Source organism: Scardinius erythrophthalmus (genome assembly GCF_964197995.2).
Source record: "Scardinius erythrophthalmus genome assembly, chromosome: 12".
Taxonomy (NCBI): Eukaryota; Metazoa; Chordata; class Actinopteri; order Cypriniformes; family Leuciscidae; genus Scardinius; species Scardinius erythrophthalmus.
Genome location: NC_138232.1, coordinates 9,162,159 through 9,186,673, shown reverse-complemented (window position 1 = coordinate 9,186,673; position 24,515 = coordinate 9,162,159). Strand labels below are relative to the sequence as shown.

Genomic DNA, 24,515 nt, shown 5'->3' with positions numbered 1-24,515 from the left:
GAAGGACTGAGTGACAGTGGCGATTGTCAGGCATATTGCCATCAGAATGTCAAACAATGATTCATTGAGCCGTGTCAGTCAAAAAGCCAGAAAAAGGAGTGTCCAACTCAATCCACTTTGTTTCGTTGTTGATCGGAGGGCCAGTACAGATATTTAAATCACACTTGAAGTCTTTAAGACGTCATAAATTTGAGCATGACATTCCGGCAGTCTGGAAGACTTCAAGAGTGAGAAAGCTGGTCAGATTGGAGAGAGACAATATAAATCATCCCTCAGGGGCAGGGTTTATTAATCCCAGCATTCATCACAAGCAGCTGATCGTGTCTGACTGCCGATAAGAGATTTGAGGAGGAACTGCTGCCACAGATGAGACTGGATAACATCTATTATCCAGAGATCTCACAAAGGCTACGTTCACACAGTCAGGGGCAAATTCACTAAACCACATTTCACGTCAAAAAACCTTTAGGAACAGGATGAAGAATTACAATTCAAAATTGGATGCAAGTAAGTAGAATGAGGTATCATTTAAATAAACATATATGCTTGTAATTTTTAACTAGAAAAGCCAAGTTTGGATGCTGTCTTGATGAGGACTCGTTTTGGAAAAATTTGAAAATCCTTAAAGTTTTACGGTTAAGTAGATAGAACGATAGAGATACCGAATGAAAGATAAGACAGACCGACAGAACGATGGATGGATGGATGGATTTCAGTGTCAGAATTTTGATCAATCCATCCATTGTTCTTTCTGAATTTGAAAGCTATCCATCGATTTCAAATTCAGAATTTCCATCCATCGTTCTTTTGATTTCAAATTCAGAATTTTCATTCATCCATCCATCCATCCATCGTTCTTTTGATTTCAAATTCAGAATTTTCATTCATTCATCCATCCATCCATCCATCCATCCATCCATCCATCCATCCATCCATCCATCCATCCATCCATCGTTCTTTTGATTTCAAATTCAGAATTTTCATTCATCCATCCATCTATCCATCCATCATTCTTTTGATTTCAAATTAAAAATTTTCCATCCATCCATCGTTCTTTCGTTCTATTTATCTGTAAGTCGGTGGTGGGATGAATGGATGGAAATTCTGAATTCTGAACAATTTTGCACTCTAAAACACGACTGACAACTGCATTTTGCCACTGCGTGAACATAGCCAAAGACAACTCGCTCAGATAACTAGACTGGGGCGTCCTTCTGGAAGGAGATTTTCTGTAAGAGAAAATTGTTTAAATAATCTGACAGAGGATATGTCAGATGTTGAAAACGCTGTCACAACAAACCTGCTGTGATAACAGGGAGTTATCTACACAAACCAGAGCAGTGGGGATTTGATCAAATGCTCCAGCACTTAAAAGGAGGAGAAAGTCTCCTGCAGTCACTTCCCATGACAAGAGGGGTTTTGTCTCAACTCAAAGGAAAAGTTTACAGCACTGTTTCAAGACAACTAAAGATACTCTAAAAGGAAGCAACTGGAAATCAATTTTCAGTGTGATGTTGAGAGATGTCAAACGCCTCAAGGCAAGTATGACTAAGACACATCAGCGGCACTAGAGTGCTGTCACAGATCCTGCAAGTTGCGCCTTTCAACAGCTCTCCGGTCTGTTTTTCCTCAGTTCTGTTCAATAAAGTACCAAAGAGGGAGAGGAACAGAAAAACACAAGAACTCAATTGCAGGTCAATGATATTGATGCCTCAGATGATGCATTTAGTGATCGATGGAGAACCCTAAGGACACCTTTTTCCCTGCCTTTTAATATTTTATGTCCATTTTACTTTAAATATAAGAGGAAGGGAATAAAGACATGATAGTGCTTTGCCTTATTTGCCCTTTTGCTTTTTCTTCTCCGTAACTAAGAGGCCCAGCAAGAGTGACTGAGTTTTCCAGCACATTGACAGTGGAACTGTTCAGTTCTCTGTGGACCACGGACAAAGAGTCTCTGTACCCACCTCTGCTCTCTCCGTCTCTTTCCCCTCATTTTCTCCCTTTGTCTCATTGAGAAAATAGGCACATTTAAACTCTGCCATTTTACACATCCATTATTAATTAGCTGTCAAGGACATTTTCTTGCCAGAAAATCTACACTTTGGCAAAACACAGGACTGAAAAATGTCTGCGTAATCCCCGCAGGACGTTTATCGCATCTGGGCACCGGGCCTACAATTTCAGAAGCACATTTTTCAACTGGACTCTTTATAGACAAGCGTACGACTTTAGCTGAACACCAGCCGGGAAGCAGAGTAGATCTCATTACTGAATTATGCTATAGTTCGCATTTTAAACATGGAAGTGATTACAAAAAATGCAGAGCACAATCATGATTGCGTTACCATTCATCATGAATCAAGTTCAAGCACTGTGGTTCTGTTTAACTAACTAAGACTGAACTAAAACAAAACAAAATATGAAATGGACCGTTTGGACCCTCATAATAAACTTCATAATTTGTGTCATACTGTCATATTATTGCTTGCTGGTTTTGGGCACTCTTTTTCACATTGTGCCTAAGAAGGTAAATCTCACCAAACCTGACAAAAACATTTATGGAGCTTATCTCAACCCAAAAAAGAAACAAATAATAAATATTTTGCCTAAAGAAAATATAGCCTATTTTAGTGACCATTTTGACATTTTTCATGACAATTTCCACGCAAATGCTCATTACCGTAATGCAAAAAAATCTCATAGAATATAATATGAATTTTTAATTAAAAAGTTATTTAAATATGTTACATACTAATTATATACAACATTTATAGTTTCATTAAAAAAAAATTCATGGTAGTATTAGTACTTTAATTGATGTGGTGAAAATGTGGTTAACCGTATGCGAAACATAATTTCTTATTTTCATCTTTTGATTTTGGTGTGAAATGTGACCTGGACTTGATATTGCGAGATTCTAAAAAAAACCTCTTACCCCTAGTAAAATCACTATAACGCTATCTCTTGTGGCTCACTGCTTTAATGAACCTGCGGTTTAGCTCTCAGCAGGGATTCATCAACACGGCATGATTAGCAGACGGTCAGATTTTAGACCTAGTTCATTTCAGGTTGGCTGATTCAGGCTGGACTGAACTGAACATACTTGATCTTCTGGATCCAGATGCAGTAGTCCGTGATGTAGAGGTCATTGAGGATATAGGCTGGATCGTTCTCCCGGAAGATCTTATGGATGGCTAGCAGACATTTCAGGATGCAGGCCTTCCCTGTGACAAAGAAAACATGCACTGAATCAGCCTAAACACAGAAGTATGCGTTTATTAGTGAGGTTTATGCTTAAACCAGTGGGGAAACAAACACTTAACTGAATCTATATTCTATGAAAATAGTTTGCCATTTTTTCTTTTTATTTTAAGAATACTTGGATTTGGATTTTTAAGAAGTAAAGACAGTAGAGTTAGTGATTAACTGTGCAACTATTTTGGAGCAAAAAAGGGAAATCTATGCTAAGCAGATGCTTTTTGAGATGATTATATTTTCCGTCCTGGTAGATGCTTCCACAATACACAAAACACACCCACATACACACAAACACCTTAAGGGCACCATGCAGCAGCAATGATATTTGTTGTCATAACACCCGTCTCCCAAATAAGGTGCAAAAATATCCCCTCAGCGCAATGCAACGGGCTCAGTTGTGAAGCGAAAGCAGGACCCCGAGGATTCTCGAGCTGCCCACAGAATAGCCTGGCAGCCGGTGGAGACATTCCAGCCGCCTCAAAAAACAAACAGTGCACTCGCACCGAGGAAAGCCTTACACAAACATTTGGTTCCCATTTAAGCTGGAGCTCTTACCCAGAGCAGCCGCAGTGGCTTCCAGCTTCAGGACATGCGAGAAAAACTCCAGGAACTTGAACCGTACTCTGTCTTTCTCCATTCTTCCTCCCTCTCTCGCTTTCTCTGACTCTCATCCATCTATAATTGAAGGGTTTTCTACTTTTCTTCACTGCTCCCTGGGAGAGTGGAGGAAAAGAAAGCTTTTGGATTCTTCCGAAGACCAGCTGTGGGACTGTGCGGTGCAATGTGTGCTGGGTTTAGATTGCATGTTGAGCCAGTTAATCATGTGCTGCAATCAGGCGTCTCAGGGGAAGAAGTTGAGGAGAAGAGAAGACAGAAGAGGAAGAGGAGGAATGGGGTGACAAGGTGAGATTTGGGCCCTGGAAGTTCAGATGGTAAAGGTCCACAATCTCACAAAGCCTGCCCAAAAACATGCCTAGGTCATATTTCATCAAAAAAGAAAGAAAAAAAATGCATTAAGAAAATAAAACCCATTATCAGTCTTTCACTAGCTACTATCTTGATTTAAAAAAAATCTAATTCACTGGTAAAGCTTCTACTATAATATAATGATATATTTGTGATTTATAGGTTACTCGCAAAACATATGTCATCAGTATCTCTACTTTTAAGGGGAGAAAGATGTCTGTGCTTAATTGTCATGAGAATACTGTAAAATGCCAAACAAAATAAAAGGTCCATCAAACAGGCTTCATATTTTTCTTTGATTTTGGTGTGAAATATGACCTGGATATGTTGTTGACAAACTTGGTAAGATTCAGCCTTAAACCACCAATTTATTAATCATACAAAGGGTGACACTGACTGCTGTCTGTGTGGAAAAACCTCACACGAGTGAACAAAGGAGCTATACTCGTGAAACAGCTGCAAAAATCACATTAAAGAACATTGACATCAAATTATGCCGCATCAAATGGCCTACATCTATCATCGTGAATACGGCAATGCACTTTTTAAGATTGATCATGTTGGCTTAAAGATGACAATTCCTGCCAAGGAAAACAATGTATCTCAATAAGCTACGAAGGAACTTAGCAAAAAAAAAAAAAAATTATAAAAAAAAAGCACTGAATGATGTAAAAGAGCTTTTTTACTAAATGCCATGAAAAGGAACCTGCTTCCAAACCAAAAGATAAAACGATGTATACTACCATTTGAAAGTAAAATTGATAAAAAGTTACAGTAAAGTCCTTTGTTACAAACTATTTCAAATAAATAATTTCTATTTCTATTTCAAAAAATTAAAAAATATATATATCGTTGTTTCCACAAACACTGTTTTTAACATTGATAAGAAATGTTTCTTGAGCAGCATATTAGCATGTAATTCAGCTTTGCCATCACAGAAATAAATAACATTTTTAAATATATACAAATAGAAAACAATTAAACCTGGAATTAAGCCTAGTACATATAAGGGGTATTTAACATGGTGCTATGGAGGTAACAATGGCAAAAAGTTGGGAAACACTGTGCTAACTGATAAAGCTCATACCAGTACAGAGCAAGTTAGTTAGTTAGTTAGTGTTTATATTTGCCCAAAGTGCATCTTTTAGGCCGTTATCCATAGTCTCCCTCCTCAAACTCCTTGAGGGCCGCTGACTTTAGCAGGATCTCTCGGAGAACAACCAGACAAGCTGCCAGAGGGCTGTTCAAATATTTACCCCTGGATAGCATTTCCATCACGGCTTTCCTCGTGCAGGATCATTAATGGGTTTGTTTTCCTACTACCTACAACTGTTTGCTTTCACTGCTGGTTAAACGAAGTGCCTCAAATTAGAGTACACACACATCAGATACACACCTCCATTCATGCTCCGCCGACAAATTAATTACCCAGGACAGTCAAGGTGTCACAGGATAGCCTGCTTTCCGAGGGGAGTCACACCGCTGTTACCGTTCATTAAAGGGGAGCCTTATTGCTCATGAGGCCTTGCTGGTTGTAAATCTACAAATTGTAAACTTCTGTGGAAGTCTCAGGACTAAAAAAGGTTCGTCCAATCATTGCATTCGGACCGAATGAAATTATAGGAAGTTCTACCTGCCTGTGAACATATGTATTTGCATACCTCCGCGCACCGTATTCGCTCAGACATCACGTCATCAGCGCATTACATGAGGCTATGCAGAGGTGTAGACAGTCATAGAGCACCCGCAAACAAACAGCAGCCGCCTTTTACAGTTCCTCCTGAACCAAAACAACGAGCTTGTTAACAACCGTAATTAAGACATGCAACCCTGTGACATTCTACCCGCATAGAATTATGCATTTCTATACTATCAATGCCAACCCAATGTAGGGTGGGATCTTATGATTTCAAAGCTATCAAATGTATGTACATCTATTATTATTAAATGTCTGACTTATATAGTCTTTAAAATACAGCCTAAAATGGTATTCCCAAGCATTAAAGTATGAAATAACGCAGGGTGGGACTTAGTAGGGTTTATCCATCTTGATTTGGATCATCATTTTTTTAATCTGGTCTTTAGAGTCAACCTGAAAGCTAAACCGATCCTACTTACTTTCTTTATACACATCCCTGGTCTTAATGGGAAAGGTTCAGTTGTGTAACATATTCCATTTCACCAGAATTTTTTTTATGTGTTTTTCATCAAAATTATTATTTTTTGCCTACATCTAAAAAGACTTCCCAGTTGACGTCTCCAAGTGCCTTCCTTTTTCAACCACTTGTCATAAGTAGACAAATTTTCACAATTCAATCAGTTCCTGATGGAGGATCACGCTACCTTTTTTTTTCAAACTGAATAACCAATTATGGGTCTAAAATGTGCTGCAAACAATGTTTCTTTATAAAATCTTCCATGAGTAGTACTTGTCATTCTCAGTCAGTGCAGAAAAGCTGCCAGTACCAGACATGAACCTGAAATCAGTGAAGTGTGATTTTGCTTATCTAATCTTGTTTTGTTATGTAGTCTCTGCTCTGACTTAACTTCTCAAATCAACCATACCTTGCTAATCCCAAACCTTACAAGCCCTTTAATTGAAGTTATTTATGAGTGCTAAAATCAACATGTGTTGGATAATCTCACCACACACGCCCCAAAATGTGTTTACACAGCGCTTCTGTCTCTCCCACAGATGGCTTCTTTGATTTAAAGGTTGCTCCTCTCGCAGAGATATCAAAGGCAACAGTGTCTACTCGGCAGAATCGCTGATTTCTTCAGAAGTGAGGAGACATCCCTCTCGGATTCCCTCATTCTTAACCCCCCCCTCCCACTTACACTGACAGAACAGCAAGACTAAGCACACGAAGACATGAGCAATCTGTTGACTGACTTGTCATGGAAAATGTCTTTTACCAAAGCACCCTGCAGATCAGGGAGGGATGGTGAGCGTTGTGTTAAATCTGGTCCAGAGTGAGCAACACCGTCTGCTGTGGGTAAATTTAGGTTGCCTGTCAAGCTCTTGTTGTCATTAGTCTCTTAAAGTCAACATGAAATAGCATTCGCAACTCACACTTCTGTAGTGTGATGCATTTCCGAGATTTACTGAGAACAAAATATGTGGGATGGGACTCTTTTACAGTAAAAAAAAATATATATATATATCTAAACATTCTTATTTTAGACTTGTTTTGATTTTTTTGTATTAATAATATTATATTTCATATTCTGAATGTTATTATAGGCATACAAAATAATTATGTATTTGTTTTATTAAAAAAATATTATATATATATAAAAACCTGCCTTTTTGGCGATATGAAGTTGAAAGAGATGCGCTTGCTTTCATTGGCAGCAGGGATTCTTGTAATGAGGTGGAAGCACTGCAGGGTTTACAGGGTCAGGATCAGGTCATGGGTTTAGTCTTGACCCTCAACCCGATCCTTTGGTGGCTTGGAAATGGCTAAGAGGTCTGTTTTTAACTGGGAAATAAAAAAAGAGGGACAGGACTCACCAGACTGAAAAATGCAAGCAACGTCTTTCACAGCTCTTGTGATCAGGGAGAAATGCCGATAGAGCGGGTAGCACAAAGTCCTCCTGCCGAAAGACACCAGCACATCTTGTACCGAGTGATACGTCTGTAACACACACACACACAAGCGTGGTCTGTAAATTGCTCCAGATCTGTCTAGGCATATTACATCAATCATTTCTTAACTCCACTGGTAATTACAGCAAATTGCTCTAATTATTCCCAACGACTTCTCGTTTTATTAGCAGGGTAAATAGTAGGTCAACTTTTAAACACCTTGGCAAGCGGCGTTCTTAATTGTAGACAGTGTTTAATCGCTCGCCTCAGAGTTCTCCGTAGTCTAAGCATCAACAGACAAGTGCTTTGGGGGGGAAAACATGTCTTTATTCTCTCTCTTTCTCTTTTCTCTTTGCGTTTTCCAGCCTCCCACTCTACCTCCCCTCCGCTATTCTCTCAGCAGCTTGTTAAGAATGCACCCGGAGCCATTCTAGCATGTCATCATAGCTCATGCACTCCCCCAGGCTATTAAACACTGGTGTAAATAAGCCTGCTGAGAAGGGGGGGGGGGGGGGGGTCGGTCTCAAGGAGCACTGGCTTTACAGTGGTTAGGCAAATGGAGGAGATTGAGAGAGAAAGAGAGGGGGAGACAATGATAGGGTGTTGAGAAACTACATTAGCATTTCCTGAAGGAAATACCAGTGCTTGCAAGATAGCTGAAGAATAGCACTGAAGTTTTAGGACGCTTCAGTTTCAGGCCATTGTTCTGTGTAAATGAAATGCCTCAGAGGCAGCGTTTTGAGTTCTACTGGCTGTGCATAAGAATCGTCACATAATGCAACACTGTGTTTGTAGCAGTAGGTGGCTTTAAATGGTTTAATAGATGCATGAATGAAAAGACCAATCACAAGTTGGTATGCAAATAACTGCAAGACAATCATAATTTGTTATACAAATATTTGAATGATGTTCAGTCATCATTTACTCATCCCATTTCATACAAGAGAACCGAATGAATCATTCAGCATGATTTTGTGAACTGGATGAAACAATTAACTGAAAAGAAAAATAAATAAATAAACAAACAAATGCCAGCGTGCTAAAAAATAATTCATAAATATAATGATAAACAATTTGACAAATATTTATATAAAAAAAAATTCAAGACAGAATTGCCATCAAGTTTATTACAATGAAACTAGTGACAAGAACCAAAGAGCCTGATAAAACCAACTTGTCAACAAATAATTCAACCTGGTTTGAACCAGATCAACCAATTCATTGAAAAGAAAAGTCTCAAAATTGGCTGCTTTTCATGAACTCTCAAGGAGAACTATGTCAAGAGTGTTCAGTGAATAACATGGACAGAATGGTCTGTTCCTCACACAAACTTTCATATGATTTCAAATGGCTTATATAGGTCATATAGACTAAAATAAACATACATAGCAAACATAAGGCTGAAATGATCTACAAATCAAAGTTTTAACAGAGTCTGTAGGCAGAATAAATTGCAGAAGTTTAACACGAGTGTTAATTTTGACAGCAAATTTTGATTTAGTTTAAATCATATTTTAGTCATCTGAATTGTTTTGGTTTTAGTCTAGTTTTGGTTGACTAAATATAAGATTTTAAAAAACTAAAACTACAGTCGATATAGCCGACTAAATTCTAATGGGTTTAGTTTAATTGTAATGCATCAACTAAGCTTTTCTCTAAAATTTGCAAACTCATTACATACTCCCGGAGAAAACATCTATTAATCATAGTATTTGTCATTAAAAACTGGTTATTTAGTTATTGCCTCATTTTTCATCAGTGAAAAAAATGTCGTTGACGAAACGAAATTAACATGGTTTAATACTTCAGAGGTCAGATATTTGGGACAAAACACTAACACGAATGTTTGAGGAAGATCAATATAAAGCTGCCTTGCAAGCACTAAAAAGGAAAGAGTGAAAGAGGAAATGAGGGGGCAGAGGGTTTGTGTTGTTTTGTGTGTGTGTGTGTGTGAGAGAGAGCAGGCAGTTGGAGGATGTCATTACCACCCTTCCATTATCAGTATTGCAGCGGAGTGCTGGCTCTCAGCGCACTGAGCTGGGAGAGGTGTCGGGTTACTCGTCCTCATTGTCACACTCACTGTGGAAATGTGGGGGATTAGGGACTGCTGCCGCCCCAGGAGTCAGGATATGCGTACACACACGCACACAAAGCTTAGAGCTCTGCTAACCATACGCAAGCAGTTTAAGGTTAAATGTGTCCCTCGCTTTGGTGTCCACTTTGGCACAGGATGGATTATGCTTATGATGAAAATGTAAATGCCTGTCTGCTACATTTCACTATACACACGTTTATGCAAATCAGGGATAAGCAAGAGTAATCGAGTACTCGGAGGAGACACCAATGATCAATATTTATTTTTCAATTTCTGCAGTAACTAAAAGCCCAGAATGCACATCAGATGTGTGAATTGGTTTTTTTTGTTGCGTTTCAAATTTAGACCAATTAATTGGTGCTGGAAACTTGGTGTGTTGCATCTGGGTAGGACAAGTGTTAAGAACATGCCTTTAAAAATGGCTGAGCTAAGAGATGGACAGTGGTGTAATCTGCATGTATTTTAATATCAGCAGTGGTTCAGAGGATGACAAATGTCTAATGTAATGTAACCAGAATGCTGCATACCCTTATCTTAAGCTTCTGTTCATGTAAAATTTGCGATGTTAAGCACAAGTAATGTCATACAAAGTGTGCAATACTGTCTAGAGCTGCATCCATGAACACTCCCTTTATCATTCCTCGTATAACAAACCAGTGTTGTTTTAGTATTATTTATTTACTATTATAGCATTTATGAATATTTTGAATTGGATTTCTATATTTTCAGTTTTCTTTTCAATAATTTTGTTATGTGTCATGATGATGCTGTATAGTGTACGGTGAAAACTGTGAAGGGAATAGTGAAATGAAGGAACAAGTCAGCAGTATCTTCATGAATGTGTAAAAATCTGTAGCTTATGTTCTCTCATACATCTTGAGTTCAGCATGACGGACATGAGCAGAGGCAAAATGTCCATGTTTTTCGACCTTTCTTTCCACACTGACAGCTACTCTCACTTGTAGTATGAGAAAGTTTCTTGGCATTGTGCTGATGCTTACAATATTACTATAGCAACTGAAGTAGATACATGGGATATTGACTACATTGTTTGAACAAACAGATCAGATTTAATCACTTGCAGAATGGCAGAGCAGACATTGAGTCCTAAAGCTCAGCTTTGAACAAAGCCAGAGTCTCCACATATGTGAACCCTCTAACAGGGCCTGAATTTCATTTTGGAAAATGGGGGGGAAATCCCCCCTTAGGTGATTCTTATGGGGGGGAATTTTTAATTTGAGGGGGGAGTTTAGACTTTTTTTTTAATTACATTTATCTCGCCTAAATGTATGCTTAGCCTACTCATTGCATTTTTACAATGGGGTCATTTTGTTCTTAAGAATTTACACAACTCAAGGAAGCTTGATTTCAATCTTTGAATTAAATTGAAAAAAGTAGCACAAATAAATACAATAGAATAAAGATATCAATAAAGAGAAATAAAGAGAAAAGTTTTTGCTTAGGTCTAAAACTAGTAGGCTATTCAGAAATACTACAGAGACTGAATAAAGTAGCCTAATCAAATGTAAAATAACACTGGGTAGTATTTTAGTCCTGACTAAATTAAATTCATAGGCTATTAATCCTGATTCCTTAAAATGAAAGCTATGTTTTGTTGTTTTGACAAACAAATTAATGACAGACACATATGGCTGCTGTCCCTTTAAGAGCTAGTGCACGGATCCTGTTTTCATTATACGGTCACGTGCGATTTATGCTTATTTAAGACATAACCGACTGTGTTTAGATTAGAGGATACTCTCCAAGACCGAAATTGACATCATTTTCTTATGTTTTTGACTGTTAAAGCGATTTATAATCCACGAAAAATAACTTTTGTTACCCGCGAGCTGTTTGTGAGGCGGCTTTACTCTATGTATGTGTGCAGAGAAAAAAGCATCTCTCAGACAGCGCGCAAGTACCGAAGAGTTTAAAATCGCGTGACTGTTTAAACTGGTGAGACTTGAAAAGACGTGCAAATGGTAAACTTTAGTTACTCGTGATGCAATGCTGGCCCGATCGACTCCCGAAACGCGAGAGTGTATTTCCGCCGCCTGCTGCGCGCTTAACGATTGCATTGTGCAACCCATTTTGAGAGACGCGAGATAGAAGACGCAGCGCCGCTGAATCACTCACGCTGTTTGTGAAATTGCGTCTCGCAGACAGTTTTAAAATGACTGATTTGATTTTCCATCTGCGTGGATTAATTTACTAATACAACCTGAACCTACATGCTAAAGTGAATCAATGTTTGCGGGAATTTCCCGCATTATAAATGGGAGACCTGCGGGAATGATAAAAAATATGCGCAATACCCGCAATCCCGCACCGAAATTCAAGCCCTGCCTCTAAGTTAAAATCTTGTTAACGGTCACTCGCTCATTCATTTGTTTGTTCGTTCCGTCAAGGCCATGTCGTGTTTTGTTATGCTGCTAAATGTATGACATACCTCCAGCCAGCTGAGAGTACCGCTGAGCTTCCTGATGGTCCAGGCTGACTCTACCTGGAAATCACAACAGCATTGATCAATATTGCCATCAACGGTCCTACACTTTATACAAAACTGAACTATACTGATGTCAGACACTATACACGGCAGGCTATATAGCGCTGGTAAAAATGTTAGCATAAAGCTGCTGTCACACTAGACTTTAAGCATGCCAAAATTTCTAGAGACACTGCAACAGTCGTAGTATGATGCCACGCTCTTTTTAAAAAATGCAATTCAGCATATAATAAATGAACAAATGTAAAATATGTAATGTACTCTACTTTATTGCAATGCTGCATTTCTGCAGATTTAAAGTTTGCATTCTTTTATTTCAGCTAAGAGGTGTAATGGAAATTTTACATTAAGATGTACTTTCAGATGTGTGCAACTTGTGTTAACGTTGAACATTTATTTTTACTCATAAGCATTTAAAGAAATATAATCATATAAGCTAAAGTACATTATTAAAGATATGTAACCAAGTTTTAGAAATGTATAAGTTAAGATAAGCTTGCAAGGACAAAATGTTCTGGGTTAGAAGACTAAGTAACAAAGAGACTATGTGTACTTCAAGTGACCTATTATGTACTTCAAGTGTGAAAAGTATGTGCGCAGCTTTGATCAAATTAAAGATAGGCAAAATGTGTGAAAATGAAGCAGCTAAACAACAGGAAACTTTTGCAGACGTGATACTGTTCTGTCTAGATAGAATTTATGTTATGTTGAACAAAGACGTGTTGCCTTTAAAGGTAAACCAAGGCGATCTTTTGAGACAGACCAGGATGTGTTAAGAGTATATAAGCTGGGCAAAAAGGAGAAGTCGGGGCCCTTCTCTTATCAGACTCGGACTGATGGGTGAACAGCCTTTCTTGCAAGAAATAAAGATCTTTATAACTTTTGAAATCTCCAGCTGTCTTCCAATTATTATTTAAAGTTGTGAAAGTAATTTCCACGACAGAGGTCACTCAGATCATCTATTAGTCACATGTCTTTATGTGATATGAAACTGTAGGGCAGAGTTCACCAAACTTGAACTTTGGAACACGGCAAAATTCACATTAGCTTATGTTTTCTTGTCTTCTGCATTCACATTCCTATGAATGGAAGTCAATGGAAGGAAAAGTGCAGTGTGACCATCCATAAATCGTGTTATTATTATTCAGTACATGCTACAATATTGACCATTGCTCAAAATACACTGATGTCCACCATACTATGTACATACTATAGTAATTGCAATAACCCTGAACCTACCCCTAAACCTAACCCATGTAGTTACCTTATATTACCCAGTTCTTTCTTAGATAAGTTCAATGTACTGTGTCTGATGCAGTGAGCATAAAAGACTTCTTACCAACCTTAAGAGTACACAAAATAGTATCAAACTTCAGACATTTATCGGTTATCAGCCATAAAATAACTATAATTAGTGGCTTATTGATATCAGCCAGAATATTGATATGGCGCATCCCTATTTTGACACTTTTCATTAAGTCAACAGGGATGAAAGAACAGGAATTAAGGAAAAGAGGGGAAATGTTGCTGGATTCAAACTCCCGTCACTCACATGAGCACCACGGCTCACTGAGCACAAGCGCTAACCGCAAAGACACAGCTCCAATGCTAAATTTATCACTTTAGACAAGAGAATGTTTTAAGAAGGTTTGATATGTCCTCTAGCTATTATGATTGAATGGAAGCCCAGATTTCTACTGTACATTTAACATATAAAGCTTGGGAGTCAGTCCAACAGACCTCTTCAAAAAACGAAGCCCTTGCAACATTCTATTACTTCAGTTTCGGAAACTGTGTTTCAAAACATAACCACCAATTTGATATTTTTCATATTTATTTTTTACAATTACTACCATGTGCAGTGGCCTCCAAAGAGACTATCTGGAAAACATTACAGGAATGCATAAACTTCCTGGAGCTTTATTGCATGTGAAAATGCCAGGACCTGCACGCCAAACCCACTTACTAGCCGAGAGAGTCATCTGTGGCATTCAAGCGTGCACTTACATTGTGCTCTCCCTCTGTAGTGCGCACATCATAGACATACGCCAGAATGATGTCCACCAAACCCAGCCAGACGTGGAAGCGCGCTTTCTTATCCAGTAAGTAGGAACGGTTTGTGAATTTCCTCATCTGCTCCTTTTCCTCTTCTGTGAAAGTTATTGCTGAAAGCAAAGAGAGAAAAAGAGAGAAATTCAGTGTTGTTTATCAAGTTATCTCAGGGAAGTACAGTCAAAGTCAATCTCTGACAAATTCTCCCCGAAAAACAAGTTTAAACGCAGGGCTCCAGCAGTGAATGATGGATGCCTCTGCTCCACGGAGAGCTTTAAGAAACAAAAGCATGTTCGCCGCAATTATTTTTAAATCAGAGTCGGAGATGAGGCTTTTGAAGCATAGTAAAGTTACCGCACGGGAAGAGCAAAGTTACACCGCTTGATTGATGCCCTAAACTGACTTGATACTGCACCAGGGAGGAAGGAGTCGAAGGCAGGGCAGCGAGAGAGAGCGAGAGCGAGAGCGAGAGAGAGAGCGAGAGAGAGAGAGAGAGAGAGAGAGAGAGAGAGAGAGAGAGAGAGAGAGAGAGAGAGCAAGAGAGAGCGAGAGAGAGCGAGAGAGAGAGAGAGCGAGAGAGCAAGTCAGCACTTTAGTAGCAGCTGAAAGTGATCCCTCTCCTTGGCTTCAGTGCTGCCCCTGATAGAGCCCCTCGTGTGCATGCTTGCATGTCCATATAGACACACACACTTTAAGCCAGAGTTGGCAGAAGTCAAGCTCTGGCTCTGTTGGGATCTGCTGGATTCCAGCGACATGACGACTGAACAGCTCCCCCATTTTCTCTCTCTCTGACTACCTGATTTACCCTCACACAGCTGCCTCCGCCTGGCAGAAAACACTGACTCCTGAGACCAAAACCAGGAGCTGAGGAGGGGGTTCAGCTCCACCCTAGCTCTTGTCTTCGCCTTATATTAAACTGATTCTGTCCCCAACTACTCATTGACAGATTCAGGGTTTTTTCTTCTTTTTTGTGTATAACATAACTCTTAGCACTTTACAAAATATGGTAAGACAACAATTTCAAACCATTCCTTCTATGTAAAAATGTGTCAAAGAAACAGTTCACCAAATTCAAATTTAATTCATTTCTGTGATGGCAGAGCTGAATTTTCGGCATCAAGTCATCAGCCACTTCAGAAAACATTGCAATACGCTGAATGTTAGTGCACACAAAGTAAAAATCTTGCCTCATTTCATAGCTGGCCTATTTCATCTGAGAACCAATTAGGTGTGCAGTTTCTTCACCACCACCTCCTCATTTTTCTACGACATTGAGTAAATTGCATTTCCGGCTGTATGCAAACAAAGTAGTTCTCATGTACTGTGAATGTTCCAGATTTGAACATATGTAGAAATGAATATTGGCTTGTTCCTCACAAAGCAATTCAGAAGACTTGAACATATAGTATATAGGAAAATAACATGGTTTCTGGTCACCATCCACCTTAGTTTTATCAAAAGGAGCAACCTGGACATTCTCACTTTTTCTCAGTAACATAGAACACAAACATGCTTCTGTTTAAGAGAAAGTAAATAATGACAAAATGTTCTTTTTTGAGTGTACTTGCATTTCTAATGTACAAATATTAAACATGTCTTTGAGGCAATAACAGAATTCTTTATGGTTTATCCTTCACTTAAATAGTAAAATCTGCAAAAACAACATCTGACACCACACAGGTGCCCAGATCACTAACACAAACAGCTACTGGAGCGAGATGGGGGAGCTGAATAATGAAGTGCATACATGCATACGCATACGGTGAGGCTGTTATCTCCATTGGGACCTAAAGTGTGAAGTTACCCGATACACATGGGAAAGCAAGTACACCACCACATGTATACAAACACACACACACACACACACACACACACACACACACACACACACACACACACACACACACACACACACACACACACACACACACACACACACACACACACACAACATAAGGGGAGAAAGTAGACACAAGGAAAAAAAATCAGAACTAGAAATCTTGAATTAGAATCTCAGGCAGTTAACGAAACATTAAGTTTCTCACCATTAAGATAAAGAGGCAGAGAAAGAGTGAAGTCTATTACTATTCCATGACATTTGTGAACTGCATAGAATGTACATAGAACATGTCTGAGTTTCTTTCTTCCAGCAACATATCATGTCCTGGGAGTAATTAAACATAACCAGAGGTCAGATTGTTCAACAGCAGATCTGACATTTTCTTCCACAGTTTTGGAGGAACATTTTGGTGGGTAGATGGCAGAATTTTGAGATATGAAAGCAAATGATCCACAGAAGGTGCAATTTGATTGGACTGACCAAATTAAGCCATGTGACTGTGATCAAAGATACAGGGCACATTGAATAAGACGCTTGTGTATTGACTAGTCATGGATCATGTGTCTAAAGTGGTTACAGTAGGAGGAAAACTCTTCGGTCCCCAAATTCTGGTAACCTGTGACGGCCAAATACAGGCTCTCAGACTGCTGTTCCTGCATGGTGTGATTTACTATACTGTACATTGTGCGCCATTGAGTTGGTTAATGAATGTGCATAGTCATGAAAGATGTTACAGTTCAATACTACACACTCTGGATTATTTTTAAGCAAAATATAATTGATTCAATTTGTTTGATTTTTGGGTGAAATATGACCCAGACATGTTCTTGACTGGTTGTGTGAGATTTAACCAATGTTAACCAAACTTAAAATGAACAAGCTGACCCTAATACCTAAAAAGCAAAAAGCCTAATTAACTTTAATGGCTTAATGAGCCACATCCAGTCAGGAAAAAACATAGAAAAGAGCGAGGAGAAGATATTTTGGCAGCGATTTTCCCACTTCAGTCAAGATGTTCAGGACGGTCTGTCCAAGCAATTAGTACCAATTAATCTGCCCCATGCATCCAGCGTACTGATGAGAACTGATGTATAGAAGCGTCTAAGTCCTAAGTAGCTAGGAAGTAACAATGTTACTTGATTGACTGACAGCAGAGACAGACATCTTTGGAGAGCATATCTTGAAATATCTCCATCTCTCTATGTTTAATCCCTCCTAATGTTGTTGTTCTGTGATAGGACCAGCTGTATAACCCCCTCCCCCACACCACACCAACATATGCTTGCAGCTCAGAGTAATTTCCTCATTCTGTAAACGGGCACTAAGGAATTAGCACACTGCTCTAGTGATGAACGTGCTGGTGTGGGACATGTCAATGTCTGTGCCGCTTTATCACACACACGTCAATAATCCATGCAACTTCAAACGTGCCAGATTTTAGTGTTTGAAAAATTAAAACAGCTGTGCCAAAAAAGAAAAAGACAGACAGACAGACAAACAAACGATTGATAGACAGACAGGTAGAAAAGAAAGAAAGCAAGATAGATAGATAGATAGATAGACAATAGAATGACAGAATGACTAATATAATGACAGAAAATACTGATCAATAGACAGAATAATAGAACAATAGATAGAACTAACGAATGAATGATAGACTGATGATAGGTAGATAGAAAGACAGATAGGTAGAAAAGATGAAAAACCTGGAAAGAAAGGGATAGACAGACAGACAGACAGAATTATAGACAGATACAACCATAGACAGAAAAATAGACAGAACTATAGATTAGATAGATAGATAGATAGATAGATAAAGGAAAGATGAAAAAAAAAGAGAGAAAAAACCAATGGGTAAGCAAGCACATTTCTTTGTGGGCACAAAAATGAGCTGAGAGGTAGTTTGTGCCTCGTTGACTAAACTAACTCAGTGACTCACACACAGCCTCATCAATATGACTCAGCAGTTATGAAACAACGACAAAAACACACATGAAGCCAGGGACACACTAATCACACAAAGAGTTAAAGAATGAGTGCTAAAACAACACTCCAAATAGTTTCCAATCTCCTCCTATATGCAACGTGTGAACACGGTGCTGTCGCTAGTTGTCTCTTACGAAATGAATGAACAGTTTCCAGCAAAGGCGCGCCACCTGCTGGTAGAAACTAGAAACTGCAATTCTGGAAATATTCCAGTTTACATTGCAAACTTGGCGACCTCAACTTAACCCGACCCAATTCTCCATACTGAGAGACACACACAGGACAAAGCAGTAATTATGTCGTAAATACAGTTAGAGAGTATAACTTCAAACATTTAGAGAGTATAACTTAGTAAATCTGAGGAGGTAAAGGTCTCACAGGTGTCAGAGTTTGCTGAAGAGTCGGGGCTCAGTTCTCTCCACCACGGTTTAAACTTCAGCAGGTTTCTGATCTCCTCCTCGTCATCATACAAATTTACCCTGCATCAATCAAACAGACCTGTCAATCAATCAAACTGACTCCCAAAACAAATTGGGTCAAGAAACAAAGTTCTGGATGAGTGGATGTTCTGTTGTGTGTGAGACGTTGAATGAAATGTTTTAAATATTCATGTCATTGTACTATTTTTTTAGTTTTGACAGATTTGATGACATTCAAAGACAGGAACGGGGAATGGTGGACTCACATATAATGGTCAGCACAAAATATTGAAGTCTCTGCATCTAGTCGATTGCGTCTTCTGAGCTCAGGAGCGGTGTTGTCGGGATCCTTCACGTCAATCACCTCATTCAGCTCCTCCTGATTGGCAAAACAACGGGTTGTCCACAAAAACTCCAAGTCATTTTTCTTTTTTAATTTATATTTTATCAAAAGATTAAAAAAAAGACTGTATCTACAGTACCATCAGGGACAAACGTTCTTACTTGCAGTCTAGTGAAGACTCCAGACCTGAGGTTTCCAAAGCCATACTTGTGGTATTCTTTCAGCGTCTCCGCTGAGGTTTCGGTGTAAATCTCCTGTTCTATCTGCCAATCAAACTCCTCCTCTTCATCTTCCTCCTCACATCCTCCACCACAGGCCTCTGAGAGAACACCTTCAGAGAATACAGATGAAAAGAAACGCCACAGGAAGACGATCAGCTTTTCATACCCAAGTGAAAATGAAACCTCACCTGTGTCCTCCACCAGGGGTTTGGCTGATCTTGAGCCTTTAGGAGCCAGGAGACTGGTGAGCATCTCCAAACCCTCAAAGTGCTGTCCGGCCGTCTCTTTAGGGACGTGCAGCGTGAAGAGACCTGATACATACAGTACACACATAATTAAAGTTGCTATGCAATTAAATAGAGACAGATCTTTTTTTCTGTACTGTGACCTGAATGTAAACATGCATTCGATTGTAAGAAAAGGGTTCAAGAGAAGTAAATGATTGGAGATGTCTGGTACATGTCACCAGAGAGAAGTCTGTTGTTTCACTGGAACATTGAGAGATGATTTATATTTTAATTAAATATGATATTTTAATTAAAAATCATGAGGTTTAAAAAAAACAATAGATCAATTAATTTCTCTATATCACCATTGAATCAAGTCCCCGGCCAATCAAGTCTTCCTCAATAATTTGTTTCACTTGGATGTATGTCTCAATGCAGAAGAGATGTGTCATTATTTCCATTACATTTAACCTTTTAGAGCGACTGTTCACCCAAAAATGAATATTCAGTTCTTTCTTCTATTGAGCGCAAATTAAGATATTCTTTTGTTCATACAATAATAGTCAAGGGGTCCAACACAATATTTTTCAAAATATAGTCTTTTGTGTTCTACAGAAGTCTTGTGAACACTCTCGCTGACTACCACTGGTGGATCAAACAGATAGTCCCGCCCCAAATACATGCCATTGGTTAGCACTGTTGCCGTGTAGGGCTGGTCGGATTCTTTAACAAACAGAGCAATGCTTTGAAAGCAGACACTTTTTTTCTGGGAACACAACCTACATGTGGCTTCCTTATAGTTGTCTCTACTTATTAAGCTGGGACAGGAAAAAAAATATTTAATTGAAAAAATACACACATCATCATTAAAATGACAATAATTGCCTTGATTGTAGTCCTTAAATTCGTAAATGATTTATAATTTCTAATGTAAACATAGAAAGCAATTAGTTTCTATATGATAGGAGACGTTATAGGAGATGCTATATGAAAGCAATTAGACGTTCTTTATGATAGACTACTGCTAAATTTTTCACTGGCTGTCGATCAAAGAGGACGCGCTGAAATGAGGCCAATGAGATGTCAAGCAGAAGATCCCGTGGCCATTAGGTATAATTAAAAGCGCTAATAGGCAGCTCATTAAAAGACATGTCGGGAATACAGCAGATCGGTCAGACACAATCACAGCGCTGCTTCTGCTGTTCCTTCCTGAACTAAAGATTGACAAGCACCACACGAAAGAGAGAGAGCAAAAGTATAATCTAAGTGAAGGTGTATCTCAATAAAGAAAGAGATCGTTATGTATGGAAGTAAAATAATGTCAAATGTTTTTGAAACAAAAAGCCTGTTGAATTGCACTACTTGAAAAAAAATAGGCATTGCATTAACCATGCTTGCATTTTAATGCATTGTATTTTTGCACCGAATGCGCATGCGTCGCGTCTGAGCGCGTTGTTGTCTTTGGAGCTCCATCGATTGATTTATAATTCTTGATTTCTCTTTAAACTCACTTACAACGAACATTTTCTACTTTTCCTCACCTCATAGTTATAACGCGGATTGTTGAGCAGACGCGTCTTAAGCCTTGTGATCCAACGCTGGATACTCTTATAGGTTACGTCCGTGGATCACGGCTGAACGCGTCTTCTCCGCACTCATTTAAGTTACAAACAAACATTTTTTCGCCTATCGTGCGTCTACTCTACACCCGTACCACTGAAAAGACGGATTATATCCAAGACTTAAGCCATAAATTAGTATTAATATTGATAGCACCACTGGTAGCGTCGTTGCTAACTTAACTTACTGTCCATCTGTTAAAATGGCGAATATATCAAATGTAAGTAGTCTACCTTTTGGTGCAGGTGAGGACACATTTGAGCTGCACGCGGTGCAGTCTGAGCTGGAAGCTGTTGAGAAACAGATCCACGACCTTTTAGTAAGAAAAGCCGAGCTGATAGACCGGCGTTTGGCTCTCGAAACATCACGTGCCGAGGCACACAAATCAGAGATTAATGTTACTAACCCGCTGACTCCGACCTCGTCTACTCCGTGCGTTCCTCAACATCGGTCCCGAACGTCGAGGTCGCGATCAGCCATGGTCTCGTTCACTCCGGCTCCAACATGCCATCACGAAGCCTGGATTTTTCCGCAGCGGAAGTCGCGAGTCAGGTCTAGACCAAGAAAACTCTCTCCGACCCTCCCGGTTTTCGAGATATCCACACAAAACCGCTTCTCCCCTCTTCGCGAAACAGAACGCGATGCTGTGATCATCGGCGATTCCATCGTTCGACACGTACACGTTACGTTAAATAAAAGTAAGGTGCATAGTCACTGCTTTCCTGGTGCTCGTGTTTCTGAAATCGCTGCTCACGTTCCCGAGATTCTGAACGAGCGCGTCGGAACCGTTGTCCTGCACGCGGGAGGGGCCGACATCAGACTGCGCCAAACGGAGGTTTTGAAGAAAGACTTCAGGAATCTGATCGATACGGTACGCAGCACATCGCCTGATATAACGATTATTGTGTCAGGACCGCTTCCCACGTATCGACTAGGTCATGAAAAGTTTAGTAGATTATTTGCGCTTAATGAATGGTTAATGTCATGGTGCAATGAGCAGAAACTTCTCTTTGTAAATAATTGGAATCTGTTTTGGGAGCGTCCTAGGCTTTACCGTGCTGATGGCTTACACCCAAGCAGATTCGGATCGGATCTTCTGTCAGATAACATCTCCAAAATGTTAAATACCTTTTGACTAGTAAACAAAAGTCCAAATCATAGTCTCTGCTGCACCAATTTAACTGATATAAATAGTGTAGAACATTGCATAGAAACTGTGTCTATTCCTCGTTTAGTGAGATCAAATCATAAATCTACTGCAGGATCTAGAAAAAATCTAATTGTTATTAAACCAGAAAATGTTGCTATTGGTAATCAAAAACAATTTTTAAAGCTAGGTCTTCTAAACATTAGATCACTCACACCTAAGGCAGTTATTGTAAATGAAATAGTCACAGATAATAGCTTCGATGTACTTTGCCTTACTGAAACCTGGCTTAAACCAAATGATTATTTTGGTTTAAATGAGTCTACTCCAGCAGGATACTCCTATAAGCACGAGCCCCGTCTGAATGGTCGTGGCGGCGGTGTTGCAACAATCTATAGAGATTTTCTCAATGTTACTCAGAAAACGGGTTATAAGTTTATTTCATTTGAAGTACTTGTACTAAATGTTACGCTCTTAGATGTTCGAAAAACATCCCTATTATCTCTAGCCTTGGCTACCGTATATAGACCGCCTGGGCCTTACGCTGATTTCCTAAAAGAGTTTGCAGATTTTCTCTCAGACCTATTAGTTAACTTCGATAAAGCATTAATTGTTGGAGACTTTAATATCCATGTAGATAATCAAAATGATGCGTTAGGGGCTGCGTTTACAGATTTATTAAACTCCTTTGGGGTCAAGCAAAACATTACCGGACCGACTCATCGATTTAATCATACACTCGATTTAATTATATCACATGGAACCGATCCAACCGATATAGATATCATTCCACAAAGTGACGATGTCACTGACCATTACATGGTAACTTGCATATTACGTACTCCTGTAATATATCATGCTGCGCCGCGTTATCGATTAGGCAGAACAATCCTTCCATCCACCATAGATAATTTTTCAAACAGCTTATCGGATCTGTCTCAGCTGCTCAGTGAACCCAAACAAACAGATGAACTTGAGGAATTAACTAGCACTATGAGCACCATTCTCTCTGGATCATTGGATATTGTTGCGCCCATTAGATTAAAAAAGGTCAGAGAGAAAAGTAAAGCACCATGGTACAACAATACTACGCGTGTTCTAAAGAGAGAAACCCGTAATTTAGAGCGTAAATGGAAACAAACCAACTTAGAGGTCTTTAGAATCGCATGGAAAGACAGTATGTCACGTTATAAAAAGGCCCTAAAAGCGGCCAGGGCTGAGCATCTACGCAAACTAATAGAAAACAACCATAACAATCCTAAGTTCTTATTTAACACCGTGGCGAGACTAACAAATAAACAGATGTCTCCTGAACAAAGTATTCCATTACAGTTTAGTAGTAATGATTTCATGAAGTTCTTCACTGAGAAAATAGAAAACATCAGAACCACAATTGTAAACGTTCAATCCTCAATCGCGCCTTATAATTCAGCCTCAATTATCACGCCGCAAGAACAATTACAGTGCTTCACAACTATAGAACAAAAAGAGTTAAATAAACTTTTTACTTCATCTAAAACAACAACATGTTTATTAGATCCCATACCAACTAAACTATTGAAAGAAGTGTTACCTGTAGTGGAAGAGCCTCTCCTCAATATTATTAACTCGTCTTTATCTTTAGGTTATGTTCCAAAAACATTTAAACTGGCAGTTATAAAACCTCTCATTAAGAAACCACAATTAGATCCGAATAATCTAGTAAATTATAGACCCATTTCAAATCTACCTTTTATGTCTAAAATACTAGAAAAAGTTGTGTCCGCTCAACTGGGCTCTTTCTTACAAGAAAATGACACCTATGAAAAGTTTCAGTCTGGATTCAGGCCGCATCATAGCACTGAAACTGCGCTCGTTAAAATCACAAATGATTTACTTTTAGCTTCTGACCAAGGCTGTATCTCAATATTAGTTTTACTTGATCTTAGTGCTGCGTTCGATACTATAGATCATACAATACTCTTAGATCGACTACAAAATTATACTGGTGTTCAAGGACAAGCATTAAGCTGGTTTAGATCGTATTTATCTGACCGCTACCATTTTGTTTATTTAAATGGAGAAAAATCTATCATAACTCCAGTAAACTATGGAGTGCCGCAGGGATCTGTGTTAGGCCCTCTATTATTCTCAATATATATGCTACCACTTGGAAATATTATAAGGAAACATGGAATTAGTTTCCATTGTTATGCTGATGACACTCAAATCTATATTTCATCACGGCCAGATGAAAACGCTAA

General features: G+C 39.0%; 1 protein-coding gene across 3 annotated transcripts in view; it reads right to left on the bottom strand.

Moving 5' to 3' along the window:
* Positions 1-24,515, bottom strand: part of shq1 (SHQ1, H/ACA ribonucleoprotein assembly factor) — a 44,408-nt gene that overhangs the window by 10,892 nt on the left and 9,001 nt on the right. For all 3 annotated transcript variants that reach the window (XM_081381561.1, XM_081381562.1, XM_081381563.1), the window contains exons 4-11: positions 19,467-19,589; positions 19,219-19,388; positions 18,981-19,093; positions 18,674-18,774; positions 14,425-14,582; positions 12,361-12,414; positions 7,742-7,865; positions 3,107-3,227 (exon numbers count right to left, since the gene is read on the bottom strand). In XM_081381561.1, coding sequence (XP_081237687.1) covers positions 3,107-3,227; positions 7,742-7,865; positions 12,361-12,414; positions 14,425-14,582; positions 18,674-18,774; positions 18,981-19,093; positions 19,219-19,388; positions 19,467-19,589 — 964 coding nt within the window. The remainder of the gene's footprint in view (positions 1-3,106; positions 3,228-7,741; positions 7,866-12,360; positions 12,415-14,424; positions 14,583-18,673; positions 18,775-18,980; positions 19,094-19,218; positions 19,389-19,466; positions 19,590-24,515) is intronic.